The 25,085-nt window shown below is 61.2% G+C and overlaps 3 protein-coding genes across 3 annotated transcripts in view; 1 reads left to right on the top strand and 2 right to left on the bottom strand.

Annotated features, from left to right (window-relative positions):
- LOC308220192 (phosphofurin acidic cluster sorting protein 2-like) overlaps positions 1-10,862 on the top strand; it is a gene marked incomplete at its 5' end in the record, with an annotated part of 42,753 nt that extends 31,891 nt beyond the window's left edge. Inside the window, 19 exons of the mRNA XM_080615985.1 lie at positions 209-289; positions 1,060-1,119; positions 1,507-1,658; positions 5,278-5,371; positions 5,687-5,758; positions 6,048-6,178; positions 6,292-6,424; positions 6,544-6,648; positions 7,144-7,250; positions 7,534-7,688; positions 7,781-7,891; positions 7,970-8,072; positions 8,396-8,428; positions 8,760-8,802; positions 8,893-8,935; positions 9,039-9,180; positions 9,352-9,575; positions 9,755-9,868; positions 9,952-10,862. Coding sequence (XP_080472111.1) covers positions 209-289; positions 1,060-1,119; positions 1,507-1,658; positions 5,278-5,371; positions 5,687-5,758; positions 6,048-6,178; positions 6,292-6,424; positions 6,544-6,648; positions 7,144-7,250; positions 7,534-7,688; positions 7,781-7,891; positions 7,970-8,072; positions 8,396-8,428; positions 8,760-8,802; positions 8,893-8,935; positions 9,039-9,180; positions 9,352-9,575; positions 9,755-9,868; positions 9,952-10,067 — 2,019 coding nt within the window. The 3' untranslated portion in view covers positions 10,068-10,862. The remainder of the gene's footprint in view (positions 1-208; positions 290-1,059; positions 1,120-1,506; positions 1,659-5,277; positions 5,372-5,686; positions 5,759-6,047; positions 6,179-6,291; positions 6,425-6,543; positions 6,649-7,143; positions 7,251-7,533; positions 7,689-7,780; positions 7,892-7,969; positions 8,073-8,395; positions 8,429-8,759; positions 8,803-8,892; positions 8,936-9,038; positions 9,181-9,351; positions 9,576-9,754; positions 9,869-9,951) is intronic.
- A 99-nt stretch (positions 10,863-10,961) lies between these two features.
- Positions 10,962-22,513, bottom strand: LOC308220191 (cullin-9-like; the record flags this gene model as incomplete). Its single annotated transcript, XM_080615984.1, is given in 29 exon segments — positions 10,962-11,334; positions 11,415-11,617; positions 11,898-12,015; positions 12,169-12,314; positions 12,410-12,575; positions 12,670-12,880; positions 13,223-13,371; positions 13,504-13,686; positions 14,180-14,295; positions 14,552-14,737; positions 14,740-14,924; positions 15,090-15,265; positions 15,354-15,449; positions 15,845-15,950; positions 16,165-16,336; positions 16,419-16,509; positions 16,674-16,901; positions 17,172-17,277; positions 17,618-17,928; positions 17,931-18,204; positions 18,292-18,485; positions 18,589-18,796; positions 19,106-19,301; positions 19,521-19,899; positions 20,041-20,231; positions 20,643-20,778; positions 20,916-21,434; positions 21,650-21,804; positions 21,919-22,513. Coding segments are annotated over 29 exon segments (6,081 nt in total). The 3' UTR covers positions 10,962-11,049.
- A 932-nt stretch (positions 22,514-23,445) lies between these two features.
- Positions 23,446-25,063, bottom strand: MRPL2 (mitochondrial ribosomal protein L2). The gene is made up of 6 exons (XM_080616023.1): positions 24,812-25,063; positions 24,587-24,728; positions 24,391-24,506; positions 24,193-24,303; positions 23,774-23,847; positions 23,446-23,684 (listed from the first exon to the last, which is right to left on the bottom strand). Exons 1-6 carry the CDS (start codon positions 25,041-25,043, stop codon positions 23,472-23,474), a joined length of 888 nt encoding a protein of 295 aa, XP_080472149.1. The 5' UTR covers positions 25,044-25,063; the 3' UTR covers positions 23,446-23,471.
- Positions 25,064-25,085: the final 22 nt, after the last annotated feature.

Here is a 25,085-nt window from a genome sequence, read left to right as displayed (position 1 = left end):
CTGGAAGGGCCTGGGGGGGGCAAAAGAAGAAAGTCTGTTGTGGGGCAGTGCTAAGGAGGGAGAAGGAGCTGCATAGGAAGAGGTGACCGAACTGAGAAACAAGACTCTGAGAGCAGAATGGACAAAAGCTCTTCAAAATGGGGAATGTAGGAGATGCCATTCCCTGCACTCTGTGTTGCTCTGATGTGCTGTGATCTTTTGCCTGCAGGATCTGTTTGATGAAGAGGATGACTTGAGAAAAACCAAGAAGGCTAGGAGGAAAATGATCCGAACCACGTCAATGACCAGAGTAACATCAGCATTTACTGAGTGATTCAAGAAATGGAAGGGATTCCCTTCCTCCCCTCCCTGCAGGGACTGAGAGGGCTCTGGGGGAGGGATGCTGGCATTGGTGCAGAGCAGGGAAGAGAGCCCTTGGCTCTGAGATGAATTGGCAAACCTCTTCCCATTAATGAGTTAGTTTGCTGCTCAGAGCTGTATTCCACCTCATGATCTGTACTGGGTTTAGTCTGGCTTCATATCAAGGATGGTCTGGGTGCAGCACAGTCTTGGCTTGCTGCTGTGACATGGTCTTCTCCCTGAGGAAGGGGAAGGTTGGCTCTAGAAAGGGTGACCCATCAGCAGCTCCTCTGCCTGTCAGCAGCAGGAGGGAACTACCCTGCTCTCCAAGCATTTCCTCACCTCTGTCTCCTTCAGCCCTGCAGTTCCCTGGGCACCTTCTTCCTGAGTTTGTTCCCCATCTTTTCTTACTTGAAGGCAGCATTCCTCAACCAGATGGTCTGGGGAGAAAGGGCATTTAAATGGCGAGAAAGTGCTATTCCAGCCTGGAGCAGATAGAGTCTGAGTCCTTGTGCCCTCCATCATGCCCAGATACAACAGCTTCTTGCAGAGTCCAGATTTAGTCCAAATCCTACAGCAGATTTAAAGAGCAAGGGAAATCATAGCTGACCTTGGGCCTTTGGGCCCAGAAAGGAGCTGAAGGCACATTAAAGAGAGCAGCAGTGGCCTCCATGTTAGTCACTCTAGAAGTGATTTGACAGGGGTTTGTTTTTGTTTTAGCAACCAAACTTCAAGCAGAAATTTGTGGCTTTGCTGAAGAGATTCAAAGTGACTGAGGAGGTAAGAAACGGGAAGGCTGCTGCATATGTGTGGATGACAGAGGGGCTGGTTCCCACTCAGTGGGAGCACAAGGCATGAGGTGCATGGTGCCCAGGGCTGTTACCAAAGGTGGTATGAATTATGGCCCTGATTGGGCCTTGGGTTTTCCAAACCTTGCCTCAAGAAGGCAGTTCTGAGCCTCATGCTCAAATCAAACCCACCTTCCTGTTGGGGAGAGGCGCCAGGGGAGGAAAGGTGCTGTCACCTGGTTGTTCCACAGCCTGGGTTTGACTCCCTGAGGTGGGAAAGGTGCTGTGGTGTGTGCCTCATGGCTGGGAGGGAGCTTGGTCTGGCCTGGGATGCAGGTGACTCCATATCTCTCACTGCTCTCTGGGCTTGGTCCCACAGGTCCTGGACTCTGACCCTGTAGACCAGACCCAAGAGGTAGAAGAGGACTTGGGCTTGCTCTATGACAGCCTGGAGGAGTGCAACAACAGTGACAGCGGCCCAGAGATTGAGGACAATGAGAGTGTGCACAGCACGCCCAAGCCCACCCTGAGGTAAGAGTTGCAGGGAGTCACAGGCTGACAGGTCTACAGGACCTGGAGGAATGCCCTCTGACACGTCTCTGTTGCTTGGGCTAATATAAGCATTGCCCTGTCTCTACTCCCATCACCATCTTCTTTTGGCACCACTGAGCTCCTCACTTGCATACCCTGTTTAACAAACTCAAAACTGTCCATTAAAACTGACTTCCTTCACATTTAGTCTCATCTAATTTCCTACCAGCCCAGCATCTGACACGTACTGACCTGCTGGAAGAGTACCTGCTTGATCTGAGCCCCCAGTCTTCCCAGCTCTCGTATCTTTCATCTGACAGTCTTGGCTTTCTCAGGGCCCTCCATGCCTGTCTTTTGAGCACTTTGTGACTGCTTGGGCCAATCCTTGTGTCCCTATGAGGTCTGCATGCTGCATTCCCACCCTTTGTGGCGACCATCAACCATCAGCAATGTTCCCCAGGCACCCAGTGGCTTGACTTGCTCTGCCAAGGGCAGCTGGCTTGGCACAGAGGTCTCCAGTGGACCGTGCAGTGAAAGCAGGCTTCTCTCCCACGTGCTCTGTGTTCACCTGGCCTCTTTGCTCATGGCTGTTCTGTTTCCCCGCTGTCCTCTTCTGAGAAGGTTGCCTTTTATTGTCTTCCTATTCAGCTGCCTCACAGTGCACTGGGTCTCTTCTGACCAAGTCAAGCTTACTTGTCTTTGGTGTTTCTATAGTTCTCTATTTAAATATCATCTGGATTAGTTGGAATCCCTGCTGAAGGTACTTAGGTAGGGGTACCAGACTTGGTCTGCCACAGGCAAATTGTTTGGTATTAAATCTGCTGGCTTCAGTGGGGAGGAAACAGAAACATGACAGAAGTCATGTTTTCCACAAGTGGTTGTGAAGGAGGCAGCAGGCGTGTGGGCAAGGTGGTCTGCTGGAACTCCAAAAGGAGTTTCACAGGGTCTCTCATCAAAGGAAACAAAGGTGCTGTGGGAGGAAAAGGAAGGTCTTTTTGTGGTCAGATAATGGTTTGTGCATGTAAACTGTAAGAAAAGTCTATTGAGAGGATTTAAACATAAGACCCTGCCCTGGTTCTGCAAGTGCCTGCTTGCAAGCATCTGGTCACTGGGAGGGCATCCCAGAGTTAGTGCTGGTTTGTGCTTGTACCTGCCCTTACAGCCTTCCTCAGGTGTTTGCTACTGTCTCTGGTGGGACAGCCTGTTGGGCTTCATGCTGTTTCTCAGCCTGTTCACTAAGCATCTTTCCAGCTTGGTTTGCTCTGGAGTGCCTCAGTTTCTGACAGTGCTGAGTGTGTATCCCCTTGAGTTCAGATCACTGGCTCCGTAATCTTGCAAAGATGTAGGAGCTGACTGCCAAGGTGGTCAGTGTAGACTGCGTGGTTCCAAGGGCCCAGCCTGTAAATTCAAGATGTGATCCTCACACTGGATTTATTTACTCTCATAGACAGCCTTGCTAGACACTGAATATCTGTGGAGCAAGGTAGGCCTTAAGGGTGAGCAGTAGCCAGTGCCTTGCGCTGGACCACTGGTGTTGGGAGCAGATAGCCATCCATTTGATCAGCCAGGGGGGCTGCCCCTGCACTGGTGTGAAACTGGAGCTGGAGCTTAGGCTATTAGGTCAGTCAGAGTCTTTGACTGAAGATCAGAGGGGAAGGAGCAAATGTCTCCATCGGTGACGGGGAGAATGGGTGAGGGATAAGGGACTGATTCACTGAAAACAGAAGGGATTTACCTAAATCTCAACCTGCAGAGACTCAGACTCAATCATGCATATAGGAGAGCCTTTAAACTGCAGGACAGGGAGAGCTGAGAACTATGAAAGCTTCTGAACTGCAAGTGAAATAGGCCAGAAAAAGACAGCTTCCATGAGGAAGGGGGAGACAGCTCCATTTAAATGGGGTGTAGAAAGCCAGACCAAGTGTATACAACTCTAATGTCTAGCAAAAAAAAGGGTATTGTCCGTATGGATTGAAATTGCTGGCTGAGAAAAGGCAAGTGTAGACTGTACAGGGGGTTGGCAGTGCCTGAGATCCTGGAGCAGCAACTGGGAGGGGTGGAGAGAGCTGAAATCTGTTAGTAACAAACAGGAGACATCATTTATCCCTGTGTGACCTGGAGGAAGTGTCCCACCAGGCACAATTCTGACTGTAAACCTAGAGCTTTGGTAAATGAACGTGTCATGAAGCAGCTGCTCATGGAGCCAGTGAGAGGAAAATCAAGTCTTACTTCTCCTAGCCAGTGCCCAACACTGCTGCTGAAGTGGTGCTCTGAGGTGGGACCATCATTCACCGAGGTGAAATGTCCTTGTAGGAGCAGTGAAAGCAAAGGAACTCTTGTGCCTGGCAGCACAGCATGCTGTACACGGGAGAAAACATGTTAAAAGGGAAGTAAAAGGAGCAGCCAGGGTGTTCAGAGGTCTGTCAGTGTCCTGCAGAAAGCTGCAGATAGATCCAGATGTGGGCAATAGAAAAGAATGGAAACTCTGGCAGAGTCCTAACATGAGAACTGCTCTATGTCCTGCACCTCTGTGGCCATCCCTGGAAACCTGCAGTCTTGTATCCCCATCTGCACACCATGCAAATCAAGAGGAACTTTTCCTGGGAGCTAGTGAGCAAATACGTGCTTAGCTTAGAGTGAATAGCTCAGATCTGCCACAGGGAGGTCACACATTGCAGGTGGGCTGCAGTTGATGCAAGGGTTCTGGGAAAGCTGGCAGGTGAGATCCGGTGATGGAGCCTGATTGTTTCCTGAAGACTGGTCTTTGAGCAGCCCATAGGATGTGGAGGCAGTCCTTGGCAAAGAAATAATGGGTAGAAAAGCAGAAACAAACGTGGAAGCTCACACCGTGGTGGCAAAGACAGTCCTGGTCCCCCAAGAGAGTTGCTGTGTTGGGATTTGGGAACAGGGCCTTGGAGTTGCACTATGTAACTTGCAGAACATCAGCTCAGAGACCTAAAAGGCAAATTTAAGTGCTGGGGAGCAAAACAGTACAGTGCTGTGCTTCTGAGGAGTAGTTCTGTGTGCAGTGCTGTGGTCTTCAGAGCCTCAAGAAGGGAGAAAGCAGAAAGGGAAGGTTGAAGTTGCTGCTCAAGTGCAGCAGCAGCAGGAAGAGGCAAAGAGCCTGGAAAAGGGAGAGCAGAAAGAAAGGCAACAGACATGTATAGAAGCCGTGGTGGTGCCTCTAGAGGGGACAGAGAGGTTCAGCAGCACGATGGAGCTGTGGTTATTAACAGATGCCATATACCAGGGAGATGGGGCAAGGTGGTGGCTCTTCACCGTCCACTGCAGAGATTCACTGCTGGCTGTGAGGCAGGGACCTCAGCTCCCTGGGGTCACAGGTCTAGGCCTGTTGATCTGGGGTGGCCCTGGCCTGTCCCTGCACCCAGCATCGCTGCAGCAGACAGTGCTGTGTGGGGCTGGCAGGTCCATTCCTAGGCTGTGTGTTGCTCAGCCACTTGGTGTCTGGCACACCGGGACCTCTCCACAGTGCTCTGTGCTTGGGACAGGCCAGCGGGGGTGTGCTGGGATCATGGTGACTTTGTTCCTCTCTTATTCCTGCCTTTTTCTCTCCCATCTGTCTGTCCGTCCGTCCGTCTGTCTGTCTGTTTCTCTGCAGGCGTTTCTTTGAGGGAGTCTCTCATTCTGGTTCCCAGACTGAGATCGGCAGTCTGCACAGCCAGAAAGGGCAGGATCAAGAGGCGGGCAGCCCTGTGAGTTACACCACCACCACCACCACTACCACCACCTCTTGCACCCTTCCCTCCCCAGACAGCCCCGCATCCCCACAGTGCCTGCAGCTCCCTCCAAGACCACAGCTCCTGGCAGCACCTGCCTGGGGCTGCTTCTTCCCTTTTTTCCTCTTCTTTTTCCCAGTGCAGGCAGAGAGGTAGTGATGGGGGGGGGCATCTTCTGGGGCTGGTCCCAGGGGCACTCGGGGCTCCCCTGTGGGAGCCAGGCATGGGTCACTGGCTGCTGTCCTGCTTGGGGTGCTTCATCCTTCCCTGACCCCAGTCTTTGTCCCCCAGGGCGAGCCAGACAAGCGGAAGCCAGGAGCACTGCGGCCACAGGAGGAGCCAGGAGTGGAAGTCCCTGCAGTGGTGAGTCCAAGCTATGGAATGTGGAGCAGGGCTGGAGCTCCCTCAGGCCCCACCTTGCCTTCTGGGGTACCAGGGGTGCCCACCAGCCTGGGACCAGGGCTGGGGGGGGTGGGTAGATTGAGCTGGAGAACAGCAAGAGTGGAAGGAGGGTTAGGGTCTGCAAGAGATGCAGCCCAGCCCCCTCAAGCCCTGCATCTGTGGCTCTCCAGCAGGGCCACCATCCTTGACAGGGGTACCCATGGGTGCGGGAAGCGGGACAGGGAAAGCAGTTTGTGTGTGTCACCCTCAGGAGCTGGCCACAGAGGAGCCGTGTTCCCGGCTGGCCCCCCCAGAGGCTGCCACGAGGGAGAGCAGCGTGGACAGGCTGGCCCAGCTGGGCCCTGGCACCAAAGCCGAGCTCCCCAGTGCCGTGTCCCCCAGGTAAGGCACATCCATGCCCTGTGCCACGGCTCACACTGGCTCCCTGGAGCAAGTAGGGGTTGGTGAAGGTGACGTTTCCTCAGCGGTGCTCCTCTCCCGTTCCTCTCTCACAGCAAGGCTGAGAGCAAGCAGCTGTGGCGTCCCCGCAGCACCTCTGTGAAGGACCGGCAGAGCTCAAAGGGACAGGGTGGCCGCACCAGCAGCCTGGACAGCGAGAGCTCTCCAGACTCGTGGCACAGCACCCAGGTGAGCCTATGGGAGCCACCTCACCTGGAGGCTTCTCGAAAGCCCTGCTTGTCCTTCAGCCACAGGCAGAGCAGCCCAGGCAGCAGCCAGGGTAAAGCTTTGTGGTGATGCTGTTGTAGGTGCCCCGAAAGTCTGTTTACGATCAGCTGAACCAGATCCTTGTCTCTGATGAGCAGCTGCCCGAGAGCATTGTGCTGGTGAATGTCGCTGAGTGGCAGGGCCAGGTGAGTGGTGTGATGGGAGCTGGGTGCATGGGGGAAGCTGTAACCAGAGTCTCAGCTGAATGCAGACACCTGAAGTAGCACAGAAGGATTTTGGAGTGCCGCAGTGGGAAACAGCAAGAGAAGGGAATGAGCAGAGGGGGTCTGTGCCTAGGGATGGACCCTGCTTTGGAATGGCAGGATTTAAATCAGAGGGTCCCTGGACCCAAACCCTTTATCTCAGGAAGCAGAGCCTGGTTCTTGGGACAGTTTTGCATTTGCCATCACAGCGTGGTGACTGTTGTGCTCAAAGTGGGGCTCGGGCAGCCACCCTGGAGCAGAGCCAGGAGGAGCAGGGATGCTCAGGCATGTAGCCAGGGGTGGCTGGGTGGTTTTAGCCTCCCTACATGGGGACCGGGACCCCTGATCTATCCCAGGGGACGCAGGGGCCAGGCAAGCACGGGCTGGTGCTGGCCAACCACCTCCTGGGTGCCTTAACCCAAGCCCTCTGCATTGCAGTACGTGAGTGAGCAGCTCCAGGCGCACAAGCAGTTGGTCGTGTCCACCTGCTCCGTGGCAGATATCCAGGCAGCCTTCAACACCACTGTCTCCCGCATCCAGCGATAGTGAGTACAGCTCGGGCTCAGCCTGGTGGCTTCCTGTGACTGCAGAGAAGGGCTGGAAAAGGTTCTGGCTTCCCCACAGCTTGTTAGGATCCTTTGGGATTGTGGACACAACATAGGAGCAGGTGTAGGCCTGGGGAAGGAGGGGCACCCCGGTGCTGGTTTTGCCAATAGCAGTGCTCAGCAAGCTGGAAATGGTTAGCAAGGGGTTTCTTGTGCTGGGTGGGCTGACCCCTCTGCTGAGCCACTGCTTGTCCCTCACTGTCTGTTCGTCTCCCTTTGGCAGCTGTAACTGTAACTCCCACATGCCTCCCCCAGTGAAGGTGGTGGTGGCAGGCGACCAGAGCTACCTGAGCGTTGTCCTGCGTTTCTTCGTGGAGCAGCTGGCCAGCAAGACACCCGACTGGCTCAACTACCTTCGCTTCCTGCTTGTGCCCCTGGGTGAGAGCCCCCATGAGCCTGACTTCAGTTTGTCCTCTCCCACCACCCTGGGCTTTCCTGCCTGGAGCCAGCCTTGCCTTTCTTGCCCACAGGCTCTCACCCTCTGGCCAAGTACCTGGCCTCGGTGGATAACAAGTACAGCACTCTCTTCCTGGACACAGCGTGGCGGGAGCTGTTCAGCAGGGCTGAGCCACCCATCGCAGGTGAGGACCTGGGCTCAGCAGTGCTCTGAAGGGGAGCCCAGCTGCCAGCGAGGCCCTCATACCTCTTTGCTCCCACAGACACTGTGGACATCGCGGGCCGTGTTGCCCAGTTCATCGCTGGAGCCAGCCTCTCTCACCAGCTCCCCATCTCAGAGGCTATGCTGACCTACAAGCAGAAGAGGTGAGCGTTGCCCAGGAACATCCATCCCGCCTCGTGGTCCCAATCTGGGGATAGGCTATGGGAGACAGGGGACAAGCGAGCGAGGCCCCGTGCTCTCCTCTGTGCTGAGGGGAGTGGGGTTCACAGTGACAGGCCTGCGGTGCTACCCCCTGCCACCCCCCGGTACGCTCGGCCCTGTGACAGCCCCAGCGGTGGGGACCGGCTGCCAGGGCTGGGCTGGGCTGGGCTGGGGGCCTCGAGCTGGCACTGTGCTGCCCGGGGGTTGATGCTCGTGTTCCGGCTGCACTCTCACCTCTCCCTTCTCTTGGTTTCTGGCACCCAAGGAAGAGAAGTCTCTATTTTGATTTTTATATCAGGTATTGGCTTGTGCTTGCTGTGCCGCTGCCTGGTTCCCCCCCTTCTCCCCCATGTGCGTCCATCCCTCTTGCTGTGCAGAGGAGCTGTGACCCCCAGAACGGGGCAGAGCTGCCCTCCCGCATGCAAGCCCTCCCCCAGCACTGGAGGGGACGACTCCTTGCCTCCTTGTGTAGTGTGCCCTGTGCTGCCATGTTGGGAACAGGGGTTCCATGGGAGGGAAGGCAGAGGAGACAGTCCTGGTGGCTGTGAGCCAGTGTGGGGGTCCCTGGGCCACAGAGCACTCGGTGCTCAGCACACCCAAACCCTGACCAGCCTCTGTTCCTTGTGCAGCCCTGATGAGGACTCCTGCCAGAAGTTTGTACCCTTTGTGGGGGTGAGTGTGTGGGGCCAGTGGGCAGTTTGGGCTGGGGGGAGAGGGGCAGTGCTCTGCCTTACTGATGCTGGGGATCATCTGCCCTTGCAGGTGGTAAAGGTGGGCCTGGTGGAGCAGTCCTTCAGTGCCTCTGGTGAGTCCCTGCGAGCCCACAGACCCTGGGTCCCTTCTGCTTCACCTTTGTTGGTGTCCTCCAGCCTGTTTCCCCCCTCCCAACCCACACTTTTCCTCCCCAGTGGACTCAGATGATGCCACAGTCTGCACCCCATCCCTGCTGAGCTCAACACCAACTGCCAGTGGAGCAGCCCCCTATGGCAAAGAGACTGTGAGCACCCCACCACCCTCCCCATCTGTCAGCAGTGGCCTCTCTGGTGCTGGGTAAGGAAGCCCCACGCAGTCTGAGATGCTGAGGTTAGGAGGGTTTGGGATGCTCATGGCAAGGCTGCCACATCCTGGGGTTATGGGGCCAGGGTGTTCCCAGAGCTGTGGGGAGGGAGAGGAGCAGGGAGAGCCACCTGTGTGCTGCATGGTGCTGCCTGTCTTGCCCAGGTCTCTGAGCCCTGGTGTGGAGGTGATGGGCCTGCAGGTGGACTACTGGACAACGCAAGGGCTGGACAGAAAGAAGGAGGGCGAGAAGCGGGAGACGGGTATCAAGAACACACTCAAGAGCAACTTCCGCTCACTCCAGGTCAGCCGCATCCCCGGCACAGGGGAGCTGGTGTCCCCTAGCACCATGGCCATGACTGTGGTCACCAAGGAGAAGAACAAGAAAGGTAACCAAGCCCACCCTGGGGTGCTTTCCCACTGCAGGGCCACAGTCTCTTGCTAAAAGGGCAGGGGGGGAGCCCGAAGGAGGGCAGGGCTGAGACCTGTCCAGCCCTGGGGTGAGGGCTCCCACCCAGGGCCAAGCAGAGACATCCTAACATTGGTCCTGTCTGTCCTTGGCCCCCAGTGATGTTCCTGAGCAAGAAGCCAAAAGAGAAGGACCTGGAGCCCAAAAGCCAAGTCATCGAAGGGATCACACGCCTCATCTGCACAGCCAAGCACCAGAACACCATGTTGCGAGGTGAGGGGACTGGAGGGGGGGCAGAGCAAGTGGCACGGACTGGCTGTGGTGGGGCTGCGCCTCACCTCACCCTCTTGTCTCAGTCTCCATAGATGGGGTGGAGTGGAACGATGTGAAGTTTTTCCAGCTGGCAGCACAGTGGCCAACACACGTCAAGTACCTCCCCGTGGGCATCTTTGGCTACTCAAAGAGTGTGTGAGAGGCAGGGCAGCCCTGGGATGGAGCTGTGGAGGGTCGCAGGAGACAGACAGATGGACTCACTCTTGTTCCCTCTCTTCTGCGGCCCATCCCCTGCCCGCTCTGCAGCAGAAGATCCCAAACCTGCACCACTCCCTGTGAGCCAAGACCCACGAAGGTGAGGCCAGTGAGACTGGGGCCATGCACCTTCCAACACCAGCCAGGGCACTATGCCATCCGCCTCCTGTGACCCCCAACAGCAGCCTGGAACAAGGGACCCAGGAAGGGCTGTGGGCCCTGCTCTGCCCAGGTCTGCTCCCGGCGCACCGGGGCCCCAGCTGGGCTGGGCCCAGGCAGGTTCCTGGTGCTGGAGCCAGCAGGATTGCTCATGGGGAGAAGAGGTGCTGAGCAGGGCCCCCCAGCACCACACTGCCCCTCGCCAGCCCCACGCTGCCGGGCCTGGCCCTGCCCTACAGGGCTGAGCCGCAGCAGCTTTTGTAGTCCCCTGCAGCCCCACTGCTGTGGCCGGCACAGTGCTGCTGTGGCTGCGGTACCCTGATCCCCCAGCACTGCCCTGAGGAGCTCCCATGCTTGGGGCATGCGGGCACCGGTTTTGGTTTGTTTGGTTTTTTTTTTTTTACAAGATTCTATTTTTTTTAAATTTATTGTACGGTTCCTTTTCGGGATTAATTTTAATAAATTAATGCTGGTACCATTACGGCAGGGTACATGTGTGTCCATCAGTGCCCCAGGACAGGGCTGGACACAGCTGGCAGAGTGTGTGCACAGGGCACAGCTACCACTGCAGCAAGCACAGAGGTCAGGGCTGTTGGGCGCAGCAGCCAGTGTGTGACCTGGCCACGCTCCAGCCACGGGCGAGCTGAGCTCCCCGACACAATAATGCACTGAGAGCGGGTGAAACTTGGCTCGTTTATTGACAATAAACCCCACAAGCGCTCAGGAAGAGACAGACCGGACCCAGCCCGTGTCCGTCGGATCCTCCTCTACCTGAAAGTGGAAAAAGTCTGTCTCTTTTTGGCAGAGGCTGGTCTTGCAGCCGTCTTGATCTCAACAGTCTGGAAGGTGACCTGAGGCTGGACCTGGGAGGTAGGTGGTGTCGTGGGTTCAGCAGAGATGTATTCCAAGACATGAGGCCTCTCCTCCTGGCGCCGCAGGTATCCCTGGTTCAGCAGGTGCAGGACACAGGACAGCACGTCCACGCTGTGGCAGCAGAAGCTCAGGAACTGCAGCCCTGGCCCCAGCTCACCCTTCTGACAGGCATCAATCACCTACAGCAGCAAGAGAGCCCCACACTGCTGTGTGGTGCAGCACCCAGGCAGGCCCACTCTGCCCCTGGAGCCCTCCATACCCTAAACACCAGGTTGTCGATGTGGAGCTGCTTCTCCACCTTGAGGATGCAGGTGATGAGGCAGCACAGGATGTTCCTCTTCCTTTCCAGGGCGCTGACCTCAGCCCTCTCCACCCTCAAGTACCTCTGCTGGGGCAGCAGCCTCAGGTGGTGGCCAGAGGCATGGGCCAGGGCTGCCTGGTTCAGCCGCAGGGTGCCTGGAGCTACACCCGACCCAGGGTCAGCCAAGCCCTGAGCTGGGCCCCAGAGGAGCCTCAGGATGTGTGTGTGGCTGTTGGAACAAAGCCTCCCATTGCTGCCATCACAGCTCTAGGCCCCATCCCTGTTCCCCACACGTGGCCCCAAGCAATGGCACCACACACCACCCCTGGCCCCAGCCCCACACATGGCCTTATGCCCCACCCCACACACAGCCCTGAACCCCTAACACCCACTCAGGGCTCAGACCAGCTCCTCCCAGGGCTGTCCCAGCCCCACACTCACCTCCCCCTGGGCAGCTCCACACAAGGATGCCCTCACCATGGGTCAGCGGTGCCAGCGCGTGGTGCACCAGGTCAGCAGGGAGCCCTGTGACCTGCAGCAGGGCCTCCACAGCCACCTCCTGCCAGAAGCCAAGACTCACCAGCCACAGACCAGCGAACAGAGGGCAGCCTGTGCCCCAAACAGGGCTGGAGACCCCACCAGAAGGGAGGACATGGCCTGGCCATGCTCCAGCATCTGCTGCCTCATCACCCCACATGACCCCAGCTCCTACCTCTGCACTGTTGAAGCACAGCAGGATGTACATCTGCAGTGTGGACACGTGGAGGATGCAGTCTCCAAACTGCAGCTCAGCGTGGCCCAGCCATGTCCACTGCAACTGCCGGGGCTTCGTGCACTCCCAGCCCAGCAGGCTCTGGCCTGCCAGAGACAGCATCAGCACAAGAGCCACCCCTGCCCTCCTGCTGCTCCTGGCTGAGCTGCTGCGCAGGGCCTGGGGGCTGCCCAACACTCACTGCGCCTGCAGAAGTTGGCAAACTCGTCCAGGGGAGAGCTCAGCGCCGCTGAGAACAACCTTTGGGGCTGGTCCATGTGGCAGAGCGGTGAAACGGGCCAGCAGCGCGGGGACAGGGCCAGCACCGTCACCTCCGGCGCATCTGCCACCGAGGCCGTCCCCGGTGCCTGGCACGGGGGCAGGAGCACGGCTCAGGACGGGCCTCAGGAGCCCTGTGATGAACGCAGGCAGCCCCCAGCTCCCCACCCCAGCAGCACTCACCTCGTCCAGGCCCTTGTCCAGCTCCAGCAGCTGCTTGTCCTGCTCCTGCAGCTGGTAGAGGCGAAACTGCCGCTGGAGCTCCTCCGACTCAGCCAGGTTGCTCAGCATGGCTTGGGGAAAGCGGCTGGGGAAGCACAGCCCGATCTGCTCCACGATGGCTCCTTCCAGCCACGATGGCCCTTGCACCAGGAGTCGGTCACCCAAGTAGTGCCTGCCACAGGTGCCAGCATCAGGTCAGGGGCTGGCCCCAGCCCCGTGGCCATCACCCATGTGCCAGGAGACAGCCCTGGCCCTGGCTCCAGCCTCCCCCCAGGGCACATGGGCCCAGCAGCACCCTTCTCCCCTCTCCATTGCCAGCAGGGAATGTGCCTCCACAGACCAGCAGCACCTGTGGCCACTCACAACCCTTCCCTCCAGACACCAGGGCTGGGAAAAGCAAAGCGGGAGCACCACAGCCACACAAAGCCGGGCTCAGCATCGGCTGCACCTCCCCTGTCACGCCTCAGCGTGGACCCCAGGCCCTGTGGTCCCATGGAGACAGTGCACCCCTCACCGGTAGAAGTGCTCGAAGGTGTGGGCGAGCTCCAGGCCACTGAAGACAACAAAGGGCTCCAGGATCTGCTGCAGTGGCCTTGTGCTGCCTGCAGCCCCGCGCAGCTCCTGGATCTGCCTGTCCAGGAAGCGGGCAAACTGCTCACTCACCTGCAGAGGGACAGGGCTGGCTGTGGAGGGAGCTCACCCCTGCGAGGCAGCTGCAGGGCTGGGCTGGGGGAGCAGTCCTGGGGGGAGCAGCTGGGAAAGCCCAGGCACTGAGGCCGCACTCCCTCGACTCACGTGCAGGGCAGCAAGGAAGGAGAGCTGCAGCAGAGCCCCCGCGAAGCCCTGGCCCAGGGCCAGCACAAAGGCAGCCTGCGGCCCAAAGAGCTCCTCCGTGGCACCACGCAGGCGCTGGTACAGCCCGCAGTATCGCTCCACGAGGTCTGGAGCCTGCCCGGCTGCCTCCAGGAACCGCTGCACCTGAGGGACACACAGGAGAGGGGTGAGGCCCACAGCGGGATGGGCTATGAGAGAGGTGAGCTCCACAGCAGGATGGGCTACGGGGGGGGGGGTGAGCCCCACAGTGGGATGTGTCTGTTGCATGCAGGAATGTCTTTTGACACCAACTGCCCAGATCCTGGCCAGCACTCAGCTACCAAGAGCTTGTGGAGAGACAGGAGCACATCCTAAAGGCTGGGCGGGGGCAGGACACTGCCCAGCACTGCAATAAGCAGCCCAACACTGTAGCTGTCTCCCAGCCTGTGGCAAAAGGCTGATGCCTGAGCCCTGCCGAGGTAGCAAGCACAGAAGGGCTGTCCCCACTCCCCTCCAGGCCTTGCAAAGGCCAAGTACAGCCCTGCATCCTCCCTACACGGTGCCCAGGCCACTGTCAAGCCCTGCATGGCACTACACGTGTCCAGTGTGAGGTCCCACATGCCCTCTCTGGCCCCACAGCCAGCCCTCCAAGCACTACCTGCTGCTGCACCACACCACGCCAGCACTGCGAGATGCTCCACAAGCTGCTTGACTTCTCCACCATCTCCTTCACAGGCCTGGCCGGCTCCTCCTTGTTCTTCTCCTCCTTCCCACCTGCCAAGGGACACCACCAAGCTCAGCAGAGCTCCACAGGCAGGCCCTGCACACTGACCACCAGCAGCTTCCCCTCTCCCTGTGGGCTCAGTGCAGAGCAGATTCCAAGTGGCCACAGCCACTGCAGGGGCACAGCCACAAGCCTTTCCCGGCTCTGGAGCCTCCGGTGCCGCTGGGCCCTCCCCAAGCCCCCCAGCAGATCCCCACAGCCACAGCCCGGGGCTCTGGGCCAGCACCGCCCCAGTCCCACGCTCACCTCTCGCCTCCTCTGGCTCCCAGCCACCGGGGTCCACGTGCACCAGGAGCTGGGTCAGGCGCCGCACACGGGAACCAAAGACAGCACCGGGGCTCGTGGCGCGGCGCGGCGGCTCCACGCTCTCCAGGTACTTGCTCAGCAGCCAGGCCAGGGGGCTGACACCGTCAGGGTCTGCGAGGAAACCAGGCTCAGAACGGCTGCCTCAGCCTGGGGCACGGGCCCGCCAGAGCACAGGGTACCTGGGCTGGTGATGCTCTGCACCAACGGGGTCACCAGGGCCTCCCAGCACGTCCTGCCCAAGGCCCGCGCCGCCTCCTCGTCAGGGAGGAAGCGCTCGGCGAAGCCCTGCTCGTGCCGCAGCGCCCGGTTCAGCCTGCAACAGCGACCGGGCAGCACACGGTGCTGCTGATGCCTCGGAGACACCCGGGACAGCAGCGCAGTCCCTTGCCAGGCACATCTGAGCAGAAGCTCCACTCGCCCCACAGCCAGGGCCCCTCAGAGACCAGGGATACGGTGGCACAGCCAGGACACAACTCACCTGCCAAAGAGCTGCAGCAGTTGCCCCCGGTCCCAGATGATCTCCTGGCACCAGGCATGAGCCCGAGCCGTGCAGGAGAGGAACGCCCGCTGGCACAGCTTCTCCTTGAAGACGGGCCAGAAAGTGGGCTTGGGACCCAGCACCTCGATGCCACGCACACGGGTGTCGATGCCGCCCTGTGGGACAGAGCAACCCTCAGCTCCTCAGGCATGGCCCCAACACCACACACTGCCAGCTCCCTGCCCCAGCCTCCTGCTCCCCTACCTGCTGGCACCGCTTCACCCGGATCTGGATGATGGGCCAGAAGCGGCTCATGTTCTCCAGCAGGATCACTCTGCTGTCTGATGGCAGGATGGTCACCTACAGGCAGACAAGAGAGCCCTCAGCAAGCCAAGCGGCACGCACCAGCCACCCTGCGTGCTCCCCTGACCACCCTCTTAGAGCCATGGCCCCTGTCCCTCACCAGGAGCCCCTACGCAGCCCGAAGGCAGCCCCCGCCAGGGCCCTGCTCCTGGCTGACAGCCCCAGCACACGGGGCTGCTGTAGCCCAGGCTCCAGCATTGCCCAGCCCCAAGTCTCCAGCACCCACTGACTACAGCAAGGCGGTTCCTGTAGCACAGCTCCTGCCATCCCCAGCTCCCCACGGGGCATCTCCCAGGGCCCCACACCAGGACAGGACCTTCCTGGGCCACAGCAAGGACCAGTCCGCAGCTCCCATGCAGCCCCATGGCCTCAGCAGCCCTCGAGAGACTCACTGCATTGAGCTCAGTTCTGATGGTGGCAGGGCTGTCTCCCCCCAGCACCACGACACGGGCCGGCATGTAGCTGGAGTCCTCGCTGGCCACCAGCATGCTCATCTCCCTGCAGCACAGCAGATGTGGTGCTGCCCAGCAGTCCCCACCTCCGCTGCCCTGGCCCCTGCCAGCCCCACACACCACTGCCCACATCCAGCAAGCCTCAGGACAGGGACCACTGGGGCAGGGCTCACACAGGGGCCCAAAGCCCTCTCCTCCCAGCAGAGCCACCTGCCCTCTGGTACCCAAGGCCCCTCCCAGCTCTCCCAGCCCAGCCCCACCTGACCACCACACCACACTGCATGTGGACAGTGATGAAGTGGGAACCGGTGCTGCCGTTTGACTCCCAGTAGGTCAGGGGGTTCCTATCCGTGAGCTTGCTGGCCCTGTGGGGGTTGGACGAGACCTCCACCTTCTCCCAGCACTTCTCCTCCTTTACTTCCATGCTGGAGCCTGTACGAGAAGCACATGGAGCCTCCAGCAGCCAGGCCAGCAGGTGCCAGGCAGGGGTTCAGCTCCCGCTCACCACACTCACCTCGGCAAAGGTTGCGCAGAAAGACATCAAACAAGGGGATGCTGATGGGCTGGTGGCTCCGGCGGTGCTCCTCAATCTGCCCCAGCACCAGCTATGGGACAGGGCAAGGCTCTGACCAGAGGCCCTGGGTCTTCCTCCCCTCACCCACCACAGGGCTGCGGCAGGCAGAGAGCAGGAGGCTGCCCCTCGGTGCCAGCGCCGCTGGATGGCCCCGAGACCCAGAGACCCAGCACCACCGGGCCCCCCAGGGCCCACCTGGATGCAGCCAGCCAAGATGCTGGTCATCAGCTTCTTGGAGATCCCGGCGTGCTTCTCGCAGTCGGTCACCAGGGCGAGCAGGTCTGGTGCCAGCGGCGGGGCCGTGCTGTGCTTGTTCAGGGCTTTGGCCAGAGCCTCGTGGGTGCCCACACAGCACATCACCACCGCGCAGTCCTTGCTGGCAGTGCCCAGGCGGTGCAGGAAGCCAACGACCTCCTGCAGCACCTGTGGAGCAGCAGCCGTGAGCAGCCAGGCCCAGCAGCAGCAGCAGCAGCAGCAGCAGCAGGCGGTGCTGCCGCGCTCCATCCCCTCCACCCCGACACCTCACCAGCAGCACTGGAGCCTGGTGAGGCACGGCCAGGGCAATGCCAGCAGCCAGGACACAACCACAGCTGCCGCTCCCCACCTCTCCTGCTGCACTGCCCACAACAGGCCTGGCTGCTGCCAGTGGCTCGGCCAGCACAGCGACCGAGCACATCCCTATGGGCCCCTCACCTCCCGGTCGCTGCTGTGGGCGCTCAGGGAGGACACACAGGGCTCCACACACTCGTGCCAGGGCAGCACATCCTCCTGGTAACTGTCCAGGATCTTGTTCAGGATCCTGGGAGACACAGGGGGCTCACTCAGGCCACGGCACATAGGCAATGGGTGGTGTCAGAGGCAGCCCTGCTTCCCTGCCCCTCTGGAACGCCAACAGCCCACAGGGACTGGAAGCCTTGACTCCCCTGGTGCCTCAGACACTCCTTGTGCACCCAGGAACACGCTGCTCCATCCCCATATGGCCCTGCGCCCCAGGACACCCCAATCAGCACCCATGTATGTGCTGGGCTGCATCCCCCCTGGTGAACAACAGCCCCCACCAGGACCCCCAAACACGCACCGGGTGCCCCCAGCATCACCACCAGCACTCACACACCCGCTGTGGAGGCCCCTGCACCCACCTGAGGATGCTCAGGCTCACGGCCTTCTCTGCCCCCAGCAGCTCGAAGCTGCGCAGCAGCGGCCGGAAGCATCTGAGGTCCTGCAGCAGCCGGGCAGCCTCACCAGAGGGGACAGGGCCCTCGCCGCAGAGCTGCCGCTCCAGGGCCACCAGCACGTCCTTGGACAAGACGCCGTCCCCCAGGCCGCTCAGAAGCCTCCGCACGTCCCCCAGATCCAGTGGGGCTTCTCCGCCTGCCACAACAAGGACACGTGGGCCCGGCCCAGGCCCCCGCTCGCCAGGCGGCAGCGGGTGCTCTGCCCTGCCCGGGGAGGCAGCCCTGCCCGCGGCACAGCGGGGCCATGGCACAGCGGGGCCGGGCAGCTGCTACCTGCGCTCTGCGGGCCCAGGGGCAGCCCGTGCTCCGCGAGGCGGTTGATGGCGCCGAGGGCCAGCGTCGCGTGAGGGCAGCCGGGGCTCTGCCCGTCCCTCCAGCAGCTCTGCAGCACCGCAGGGAGGTCGCAGCTCGCCAGCTGCTCCGCCAGGCCCCGGTGGCCGTCCATGAGCATGTTCACCACCAGCAAGCCGTTCTGCACGCCCGAGGAGCCCCTGCAGGGACACAGCGATGCGGGCGCCTTCCTCCCCCGGCACCCACCAACCCACCTGCCTGCTTTGCCCATCCCACCCCTGCCCTACCCAGGGATGCTCCGCATGGTGCTCAGGGCGGCAGGGACGGCACTCAGCAGGTTTGCTGAGCCCTTGCTGGAGGCAGAGCCGATGCTGGCAAAGATCTCCCGAATCAGCTGCGCGTCTGCCTGCTTCAGGGGCAAGAGCTTCCCATCGGCACCTCCTGGCTCGCCGGCCACAGCTCCCACCAGCACCTTCAGGGCCTGCAAGGACAGCAGCAGTCAGGAGGGCAGCGGGCACCTCCGGCACACCGGGGTGAGCCTGCAGCCTGCCCACCACCCACAGCATCCCCTCTGCCACACTCACTGCCAGGCCAGCCTGCTGCACCAGGGCGGAGGAGGCGTGCTGCTGCATGCAGGACAGCACGGCCCGCACACCGCCCTCCACGGCGAACCTCACGCGCCAGTCGTACTTGGCCATGAGCAGGGCCAGCAGCCGCAGCGTCACCACCACCACGGCCTTCTCTGCCGCCTCCGTGGCCAGCAGCTCCACTGCCACCTTCACCAGCTTCTCCCTGCACGGGAAAGGACACCTCAGGAGGAGCCTCCTGGCACCACCACTGGCACGCCAACACCTCTGGCCCTGCCCATCACCTTCTCCCTGCCCACATGGCTGTAGCATGGCGGAGTCAACCCCAGGAATGAGCCTGCCTGGGACCAAAGGACACAAGATCCAGCTTTCTTCTTGCTGACCAGGCAGGGACATACCGGCCTTCCCACTTCCACCACCATCTCCCGCGCTCCCACCACCAGCACTGTCCCCCACCCTGCTGACACAACCCTCCCCAGCAGGCAGCAGGGGTACACAGCACCCCACAGCTCACCCAACATTCCTGGTCCCCAGCCCGCTCTGGGCTTTGCTGCCTTGCAGCTCAGGCTCCTCCTCCAGGATCTTCATAATGTGCTTCAGACCCATTAAGCGCAGCCCCAGCTCTGAGGTGCTGCTCTGGATCGCATCCACCGCGGCTGCAACCTTGGCCAGCGAGCCCCTCTCGCTCAACCCCTCGGAGCTGCCCAACACTGGTGGAAGGAGGGATGGATGCAGGTGTCAGGGCAGCAGGAACACCCCCAGCAGCTCCCAGGGCACCACGCACCCACAGACCAGACCCATGGCCTTCCCCTCCCCAGGCAACCTGCAGGTGCCTGGCCTGCCATGCCCTGCCCACAGCTGTCCTCCTTGGAGGCAATGGAGCTGCCTCCAGCACCCTGCATGTGCTCCACCACGTAGCAGGCCATTACCTTTGCTCTGCTCCTCCGTCACCTCTGGCAGGAACAGCCCTTCCTTCTCCAGGAGCTCGCTGAACAGCTGAGAATCCGACTTCACCACCACAGGGGGGGCTTGGGGCGGCTCTGCGGCTGCGGGCAGCTCTTCCTTCACTGCCTCGGCCATTGTGGCCTCAGGGCTCCTGCAGCCGGCACCCTCCGAGGACACCGCGGTGCTTCGGGCACCTTCCTGCTCAGCCCCCCTGCTGAGGGAGTACTTGGCATAGACGTGGGAGCCGCGCAGGTCACTCTGAGCCCTGCCCTGGCAACACTTCTCCAAGACCTGCAGCACCTTCTGGGCCAGCTCCACAGGTACCGACAGCTGGATCAGGGCTTCTTCATCCCCCTCCGGCAGCTGCGCAGACGGCGTCACATCAACCCTCCCAGGCTCGCCACAGGCCCCGCGCTTCTGGTGATGGCCAGAGCCAGAGCGCACAGAAAAGCTGCACCACTGGAGGCCTCCAGCCCTTTTCCCACTGCAGGCTCTCACCCATACCTGCTCTCCCTGGTCTTGCTGGATGATGCACAGGACCTCTTGCCGCTCCTGCGCCTCCAGCTTCTTCACAAAAAAAAGCAGCTCCCACCACTCGGCACGGCTCAGGGCCTCTGCAGCCTTGGTCGAGCGCTCCCCCAGGTAAGGCAGGGAGTACAGCCCCCCAGAGGGCTTGCAGAAAAACGGCTGTGCAACTGCAGGAGGACAGAGCAAAGCAGGGCACTGTCAGCTCGGCCCATTCCACCTTCCTCTGCTGCACACCCCACATTCCCCAGAGAAAGAGCTCCCTCCGCTGTCCCACACACTGCTGTGGGAAAGGCAGGGGACAGGAGGGCAGCCACACAGGAGGAACAAGCCAGGAGGAGACCCTAGAAGCTGTAGAGATGGCGATTACCATCATCACTTGAACCTCTTGAGGATGTAGAACAAAAAACGCCTGAAATGGGCACCTCTAGCTCACTGCTCCCCCAGCCTGTTCCCACAGTGCCTGCGCCAGCCAAGGCAATGCGCTCAGACACCCGGCACCAGCAGAACCCGCAGTGCCAGCGCGCAGCTGCAGAAGGGTTGGGGAGGAAAGCTGCGTGCCCAGCTGATGGACTGCTCACCTGCTGCCAGTCTGCAGTTGTGTGTCAGGGTGGACACCTTCTCCTGGCCCTCACGATCCTCTTGCCCTGAAGAGCCAATGATCTCCACCATGTGCCAGTGAACCCAGTACGTACAGCCCAGGGCTTGCCAGTACACCTGAGGAGGAGAGCGCGATGCACACCCGGCTGAGGGAAGGCAGGTCCAACCCCGCTGCTCCCACACGTGCCTGTGTGTTCCCTGCACACAGCACAGCGGGCAGAGCTGGCAGCTTGTGCCAGCCCCGCAGAGGGTACCTGCACGGGCGGCGTGCCGTCGTTGCTCTGCCGGAAGTCGCCCTCATCACCCGCGCTGACCTGCTCATAGTCCTCCAGCATGCGCACGCGCATGCCCCGCACCAGCCGCGCCTGCACGTACTCCACGTAGCTGCTGCGGCTCGGGAAGGCCGAGCGCGTCTTGAAGACGACGGGCTCCTTTGGTGCGGGAGCGGGGGCTGCTTGAGCAGCGCTGCGGGATGTGGCCCTGCGCTGGAAGATGGAGCGGGTGGCGCAAGGCTGCAGCTCCTGCTGCGGCGGCAGCTCTGCCTTGTGGCCGTGGCCCCAGCCCATCACATGCACCAGCTCCGAGATGAGGTTTGCCATGGCCATGCTGAACTCAAACTCCTGCTGCACACGGCTCTTCTCCTCAGTGAGTGGGCTGGGCACAGCGCTGGCCCGCTGCTCCCCTCCCTGCTCCACACCACCGCTGAGCTTGTCCATGAGAGAAGTGACGCACAGGTAGCGCTTCACCAGCACAAACAGCAGCTTCCCAGGGATCTGCAACAAGCACGGCTGTCAGACTCCAACTGTGCCAGCTCCGGACCAGCAGGCAGCAACAGAGACCTCTCAGCCCACCCTCATCTCCCTGCTCAGATACTCCATGGGTGAGTCCTCCAACACCCCTCAGCTACAAGCCAGACTCAGATGCTGGGCCAGCTCTCTCAATACCAAGCCCTGCTCAGCAGCCCCAGGGCTGGCAGGGCTGCTCCTACCTGGGGAAGGTGAATCCCCTCAAAGGACATGCAGTGCTCTTCAGAGGATATTGTGTCAGCAAACAGCTCCAACAAGGTGTAGCGACTGTCAAAGTCCATGTGCTGCTCAATGCCATCCTGCTGGCTCAGGGACAGCAGGACATAGGCCCGACTTTCTGCAACAACAGAAACTTTTTAGGCTTCCGAGAGATAACCCCTACAAAAGGGCTGCCACCCCTCAGCTGCCCAGCAGCACCTCCTCAGGGACAATGAGCAGCAGCAGCCCCCACCTGCATCATGCGAAGCCAGGGCCCTCAGCATCTTGCCAGCACTGTGGCGGATTTGCTTGTCCTTGTGGCACAGCATCTTCATCAGCAAGTCCAAGGCTCCCATCTCCTTGAAGGCACCCACCAGCGAGCCAATGCTGGCATACGCGCTCAGCACGTGGATGATGTTGAGGATGGAGGACTCGGGGGCCCGGGACTCGGCCATCTGCCGGCCAGCTCGCTGCACCAGGCTCCTGACATCAGCCTTCATCTCCAGCAGTGAGGCTTCATCCCCCAGGACATCTGCAGCGGATGGGCTGGCTGCCTTCTCCCCTGTCACACGCTGCCCTTCCAGCTTCCTCTGGTCCAGCAGCGCCAGGCAGCTGGCACAGACCTCTTCTGCAGACATCCACATGGAGACATTCTCCAGCTTCGTCTCTGCAGAGGAGGTGCTGCTGCCGCCCACTGCTCTCTCCTCCAGGCTGATGATACTCCACTGGATCAGGTACTCGGGCTGCCCATCATGGCCTCGCCGCTGCCGCAGCAGCTTCTCTGGGTAGGCCTGCAGCTTGGGTCCCAGGGGCACCAGCAGGTTGCCATTACGCCTCTCATTCACCATGATGGGAAGTGTGCCTGCAGTGGCAGAGGGGGAGCAGGAGCTGGGGGGTGGTGGCTGAGGAATGGGCTTTGCTGGGGCTGATCCTGTGGATCTCAGTGCTTGTAACGTGGCCGGTTAACAACTCAAACGTGCTGTCGGACTGGCTGTGCCCACGGCCGCTGTTGTAAGCCCCTAACACAGCCCTGCCTGAGCGAGAGCTCCCAGGGCACCCTGTCCCTGCCCGGTCTCATCTGACTGCCGCAGCCCCTACTGGGCTTCACCGGCCGGGCTGCCGGCCCTCGGGGCTCCCGAAGGAGGCCTGTTGCAGAGGGTCGCCCCAGGATAACCAGGCCAAGCCGGGCCCGACCCCAGCCCCGGCCCACCACCCTGCACCGCGGGGCCGCGCCGGGCCACGTTACCTCCAACACCCGCTCTCACGGCGCTTCCGGGTCGGCAGACGCGCATGCGCAGTGCCCACCCGACGGGACAGGAGCCGCGCTGCGACCGGTACTCTGCCCGCGCCGGAGCGGGCGGCTGAGACTTGAATAGCGGCACCGGGCTCGGGCTGGCGCAGCGCTTTCGAGCTTTGTGGGACTGGCTGGGCAGCGAGGGAACGGGGATTGGGAAGCAGCGAGGAGGGCACTACCGGAACCGCGAGGTCCTGCCGGCTGCGTTTCCCCAGCTGGGCGTCGTGGCTGTCTTTACCAGCCAGCTGCCCACTTGGCTTCACTGCTCCTAAGCTGAGGGAAGGAGGCTGGCTGCCCCATAGCCAGGTTTGGCAGGATTGTGCGGAGCTCTGACCCCACCAAGATCCCACCACCACTACCATCTGAAGCCAAGGCAGCCCACAGCCTCACATTCATGTCCTGGCAGGGGCTGAACAAATCCCATGGGGAAAGCACCCACCCCAGGCCCTGTGCAGAAATGGCAGCAGTAAGCAACAGTGGTGGTGTTTGGAACATTTTATTGGCCGCCAGCATCACTTCTGTGCCGCGACCCGCGGCATGTTGACGTAGCTCTTCATGGGCGGGATAGGTTTGATCTTGCGCCCGGCCCAGCCACTTTTGCGATGCCACAAGCCTGTGTGCGGGCGCTTGCCCAGCCAGCGGTTCCGTCCTGCCTTCCCGATCACTCGCTTGTTGTGGTCGACATTGGACACACGGCCCACTGTGGCCACACAGGTCTCCAGCACCTAGGGGATAGGGAAGAGCTGCAGGCCTCCCTGAGAACACACATCTTTGTGCGCAGGCGGTCAGGTCAGGGACAGCATGGTTCTTCTACCTGCATGTGCCTCTTTGAAGGCAGCTGCACGATGGCGGTCCCATTCACTTTCCTCAGCAGCACCCCACAAGTCCCTGCAGCAGGCAAGAAGAGAGTAGGCAGGTACCCCAAGCAGCAGGACAAAGTATCCCACCCTACGGTGGGCACATCCCTGTGCTGGGAACCCTCCAGAACCCGTGCTGTTGCCCTTCAGGGCTCGCTTCTTGCTGAAGACAGAATGTTCAGGCATCACCAGCCAGCAACAGGGCAGAGCTGCCCCTGCCTCTCAGGAGGCCTTGTTTTGCACTATAACACAGGGAGTAGAGAGGACAGCAACTCCCTGTCACTGGCCAGGCAGAGCAGTGTCCCCCTGCCATCCTCTCCATCTGCCCTAAGCCAAAACTGGCTACCAACAGTGGGTCCCTTGCCCAGAGACACACCGGCTGCCCGGATGTACTGTGCTCCCTTCCCAGGGTGGCTCTCCAGGTTGCAGATCAGCGTGCCGACAGGCAGAGCCCCCAGTGGGTAGGCGTCCCCTTCGTTGGCTGACACTGGAAAACAGAAGCAGATGCATTGGTTGAGGAGCAGCTGACAAGACCCTGGCAGGGCTGGGCTGTCCTCCCCGGCCCAGTGTGCACCTGCCATCCTGCCGATGTGAGAGGAGTTCTTGATGATGTCCCCTGGCTGCATGTTCTCCGTGGCGATGATCCAGCGCTTCCGATTGCCGCCGGCCACCAGGGCTATGTCTGCCGACCTGCGCAGGGACCCACGGTGGGTGGGTTGGGGGGGGCTCACCACAAGGCGCCCGGGGCAGAGCCCTCACCCTGCACTCACCTGCAAGGGTCGTATCGGACGGCGATGACCTTCTCGCTGAAGGGCTGTGCCGGGGCGCCCTCCTCGTAGCGCAGCCGCTGGAAGTCGATCATTCGGTACCGCCGCTTGTGTCCCCCGCCGATGCCCCTCACGCGGATGCGGCCTGCGGGGACAGATGAAGCGACTGCAGGCGGGAACACCCCGGTACTGCCCCGGCGAGGCCCTGCCCGACCCCGGCCCGCCCACCTGTGTGATCGCGCCCGCCCGTCTTCTTCATGCCCACGGGCCGCACCGTGTACTTGACCCGGCACTTCCACATGGGGTCGGTGGTGCATCGCGGCGCGGAGCCGCTCAGCACTCGGCAAGCAGCCGCCAGCGCGGCCCCCGGCAGCCGGGGCACGGGGCCCAGCGGGGGGGCGCGGGGCCGGGCGGCCGACAGCAGCAGCCCCCCAAAGGCGCGACACAGCCCCGCCGCCATCGCTGCCACCGTCGCCGCGCTGCGCCTGCGCCGGGCCGGGGC

This window comes from Psittacula echo (assembly GCF_963264785.1).
Source record: "Psittacula echo genome assembly, chromosome: 4".
Classification (NCBI taxonomy): domain Eukaryota; kingdom Metazoa; phylum Chordata; class Aves; order Psittaciformes; family Psittacidae; genus Psittacula; species Psittacula echo.
Note: the sequence above shows the minus strand (reverse complement) of the source record. Positions and strands in the feature narration are given on the sequence as shown.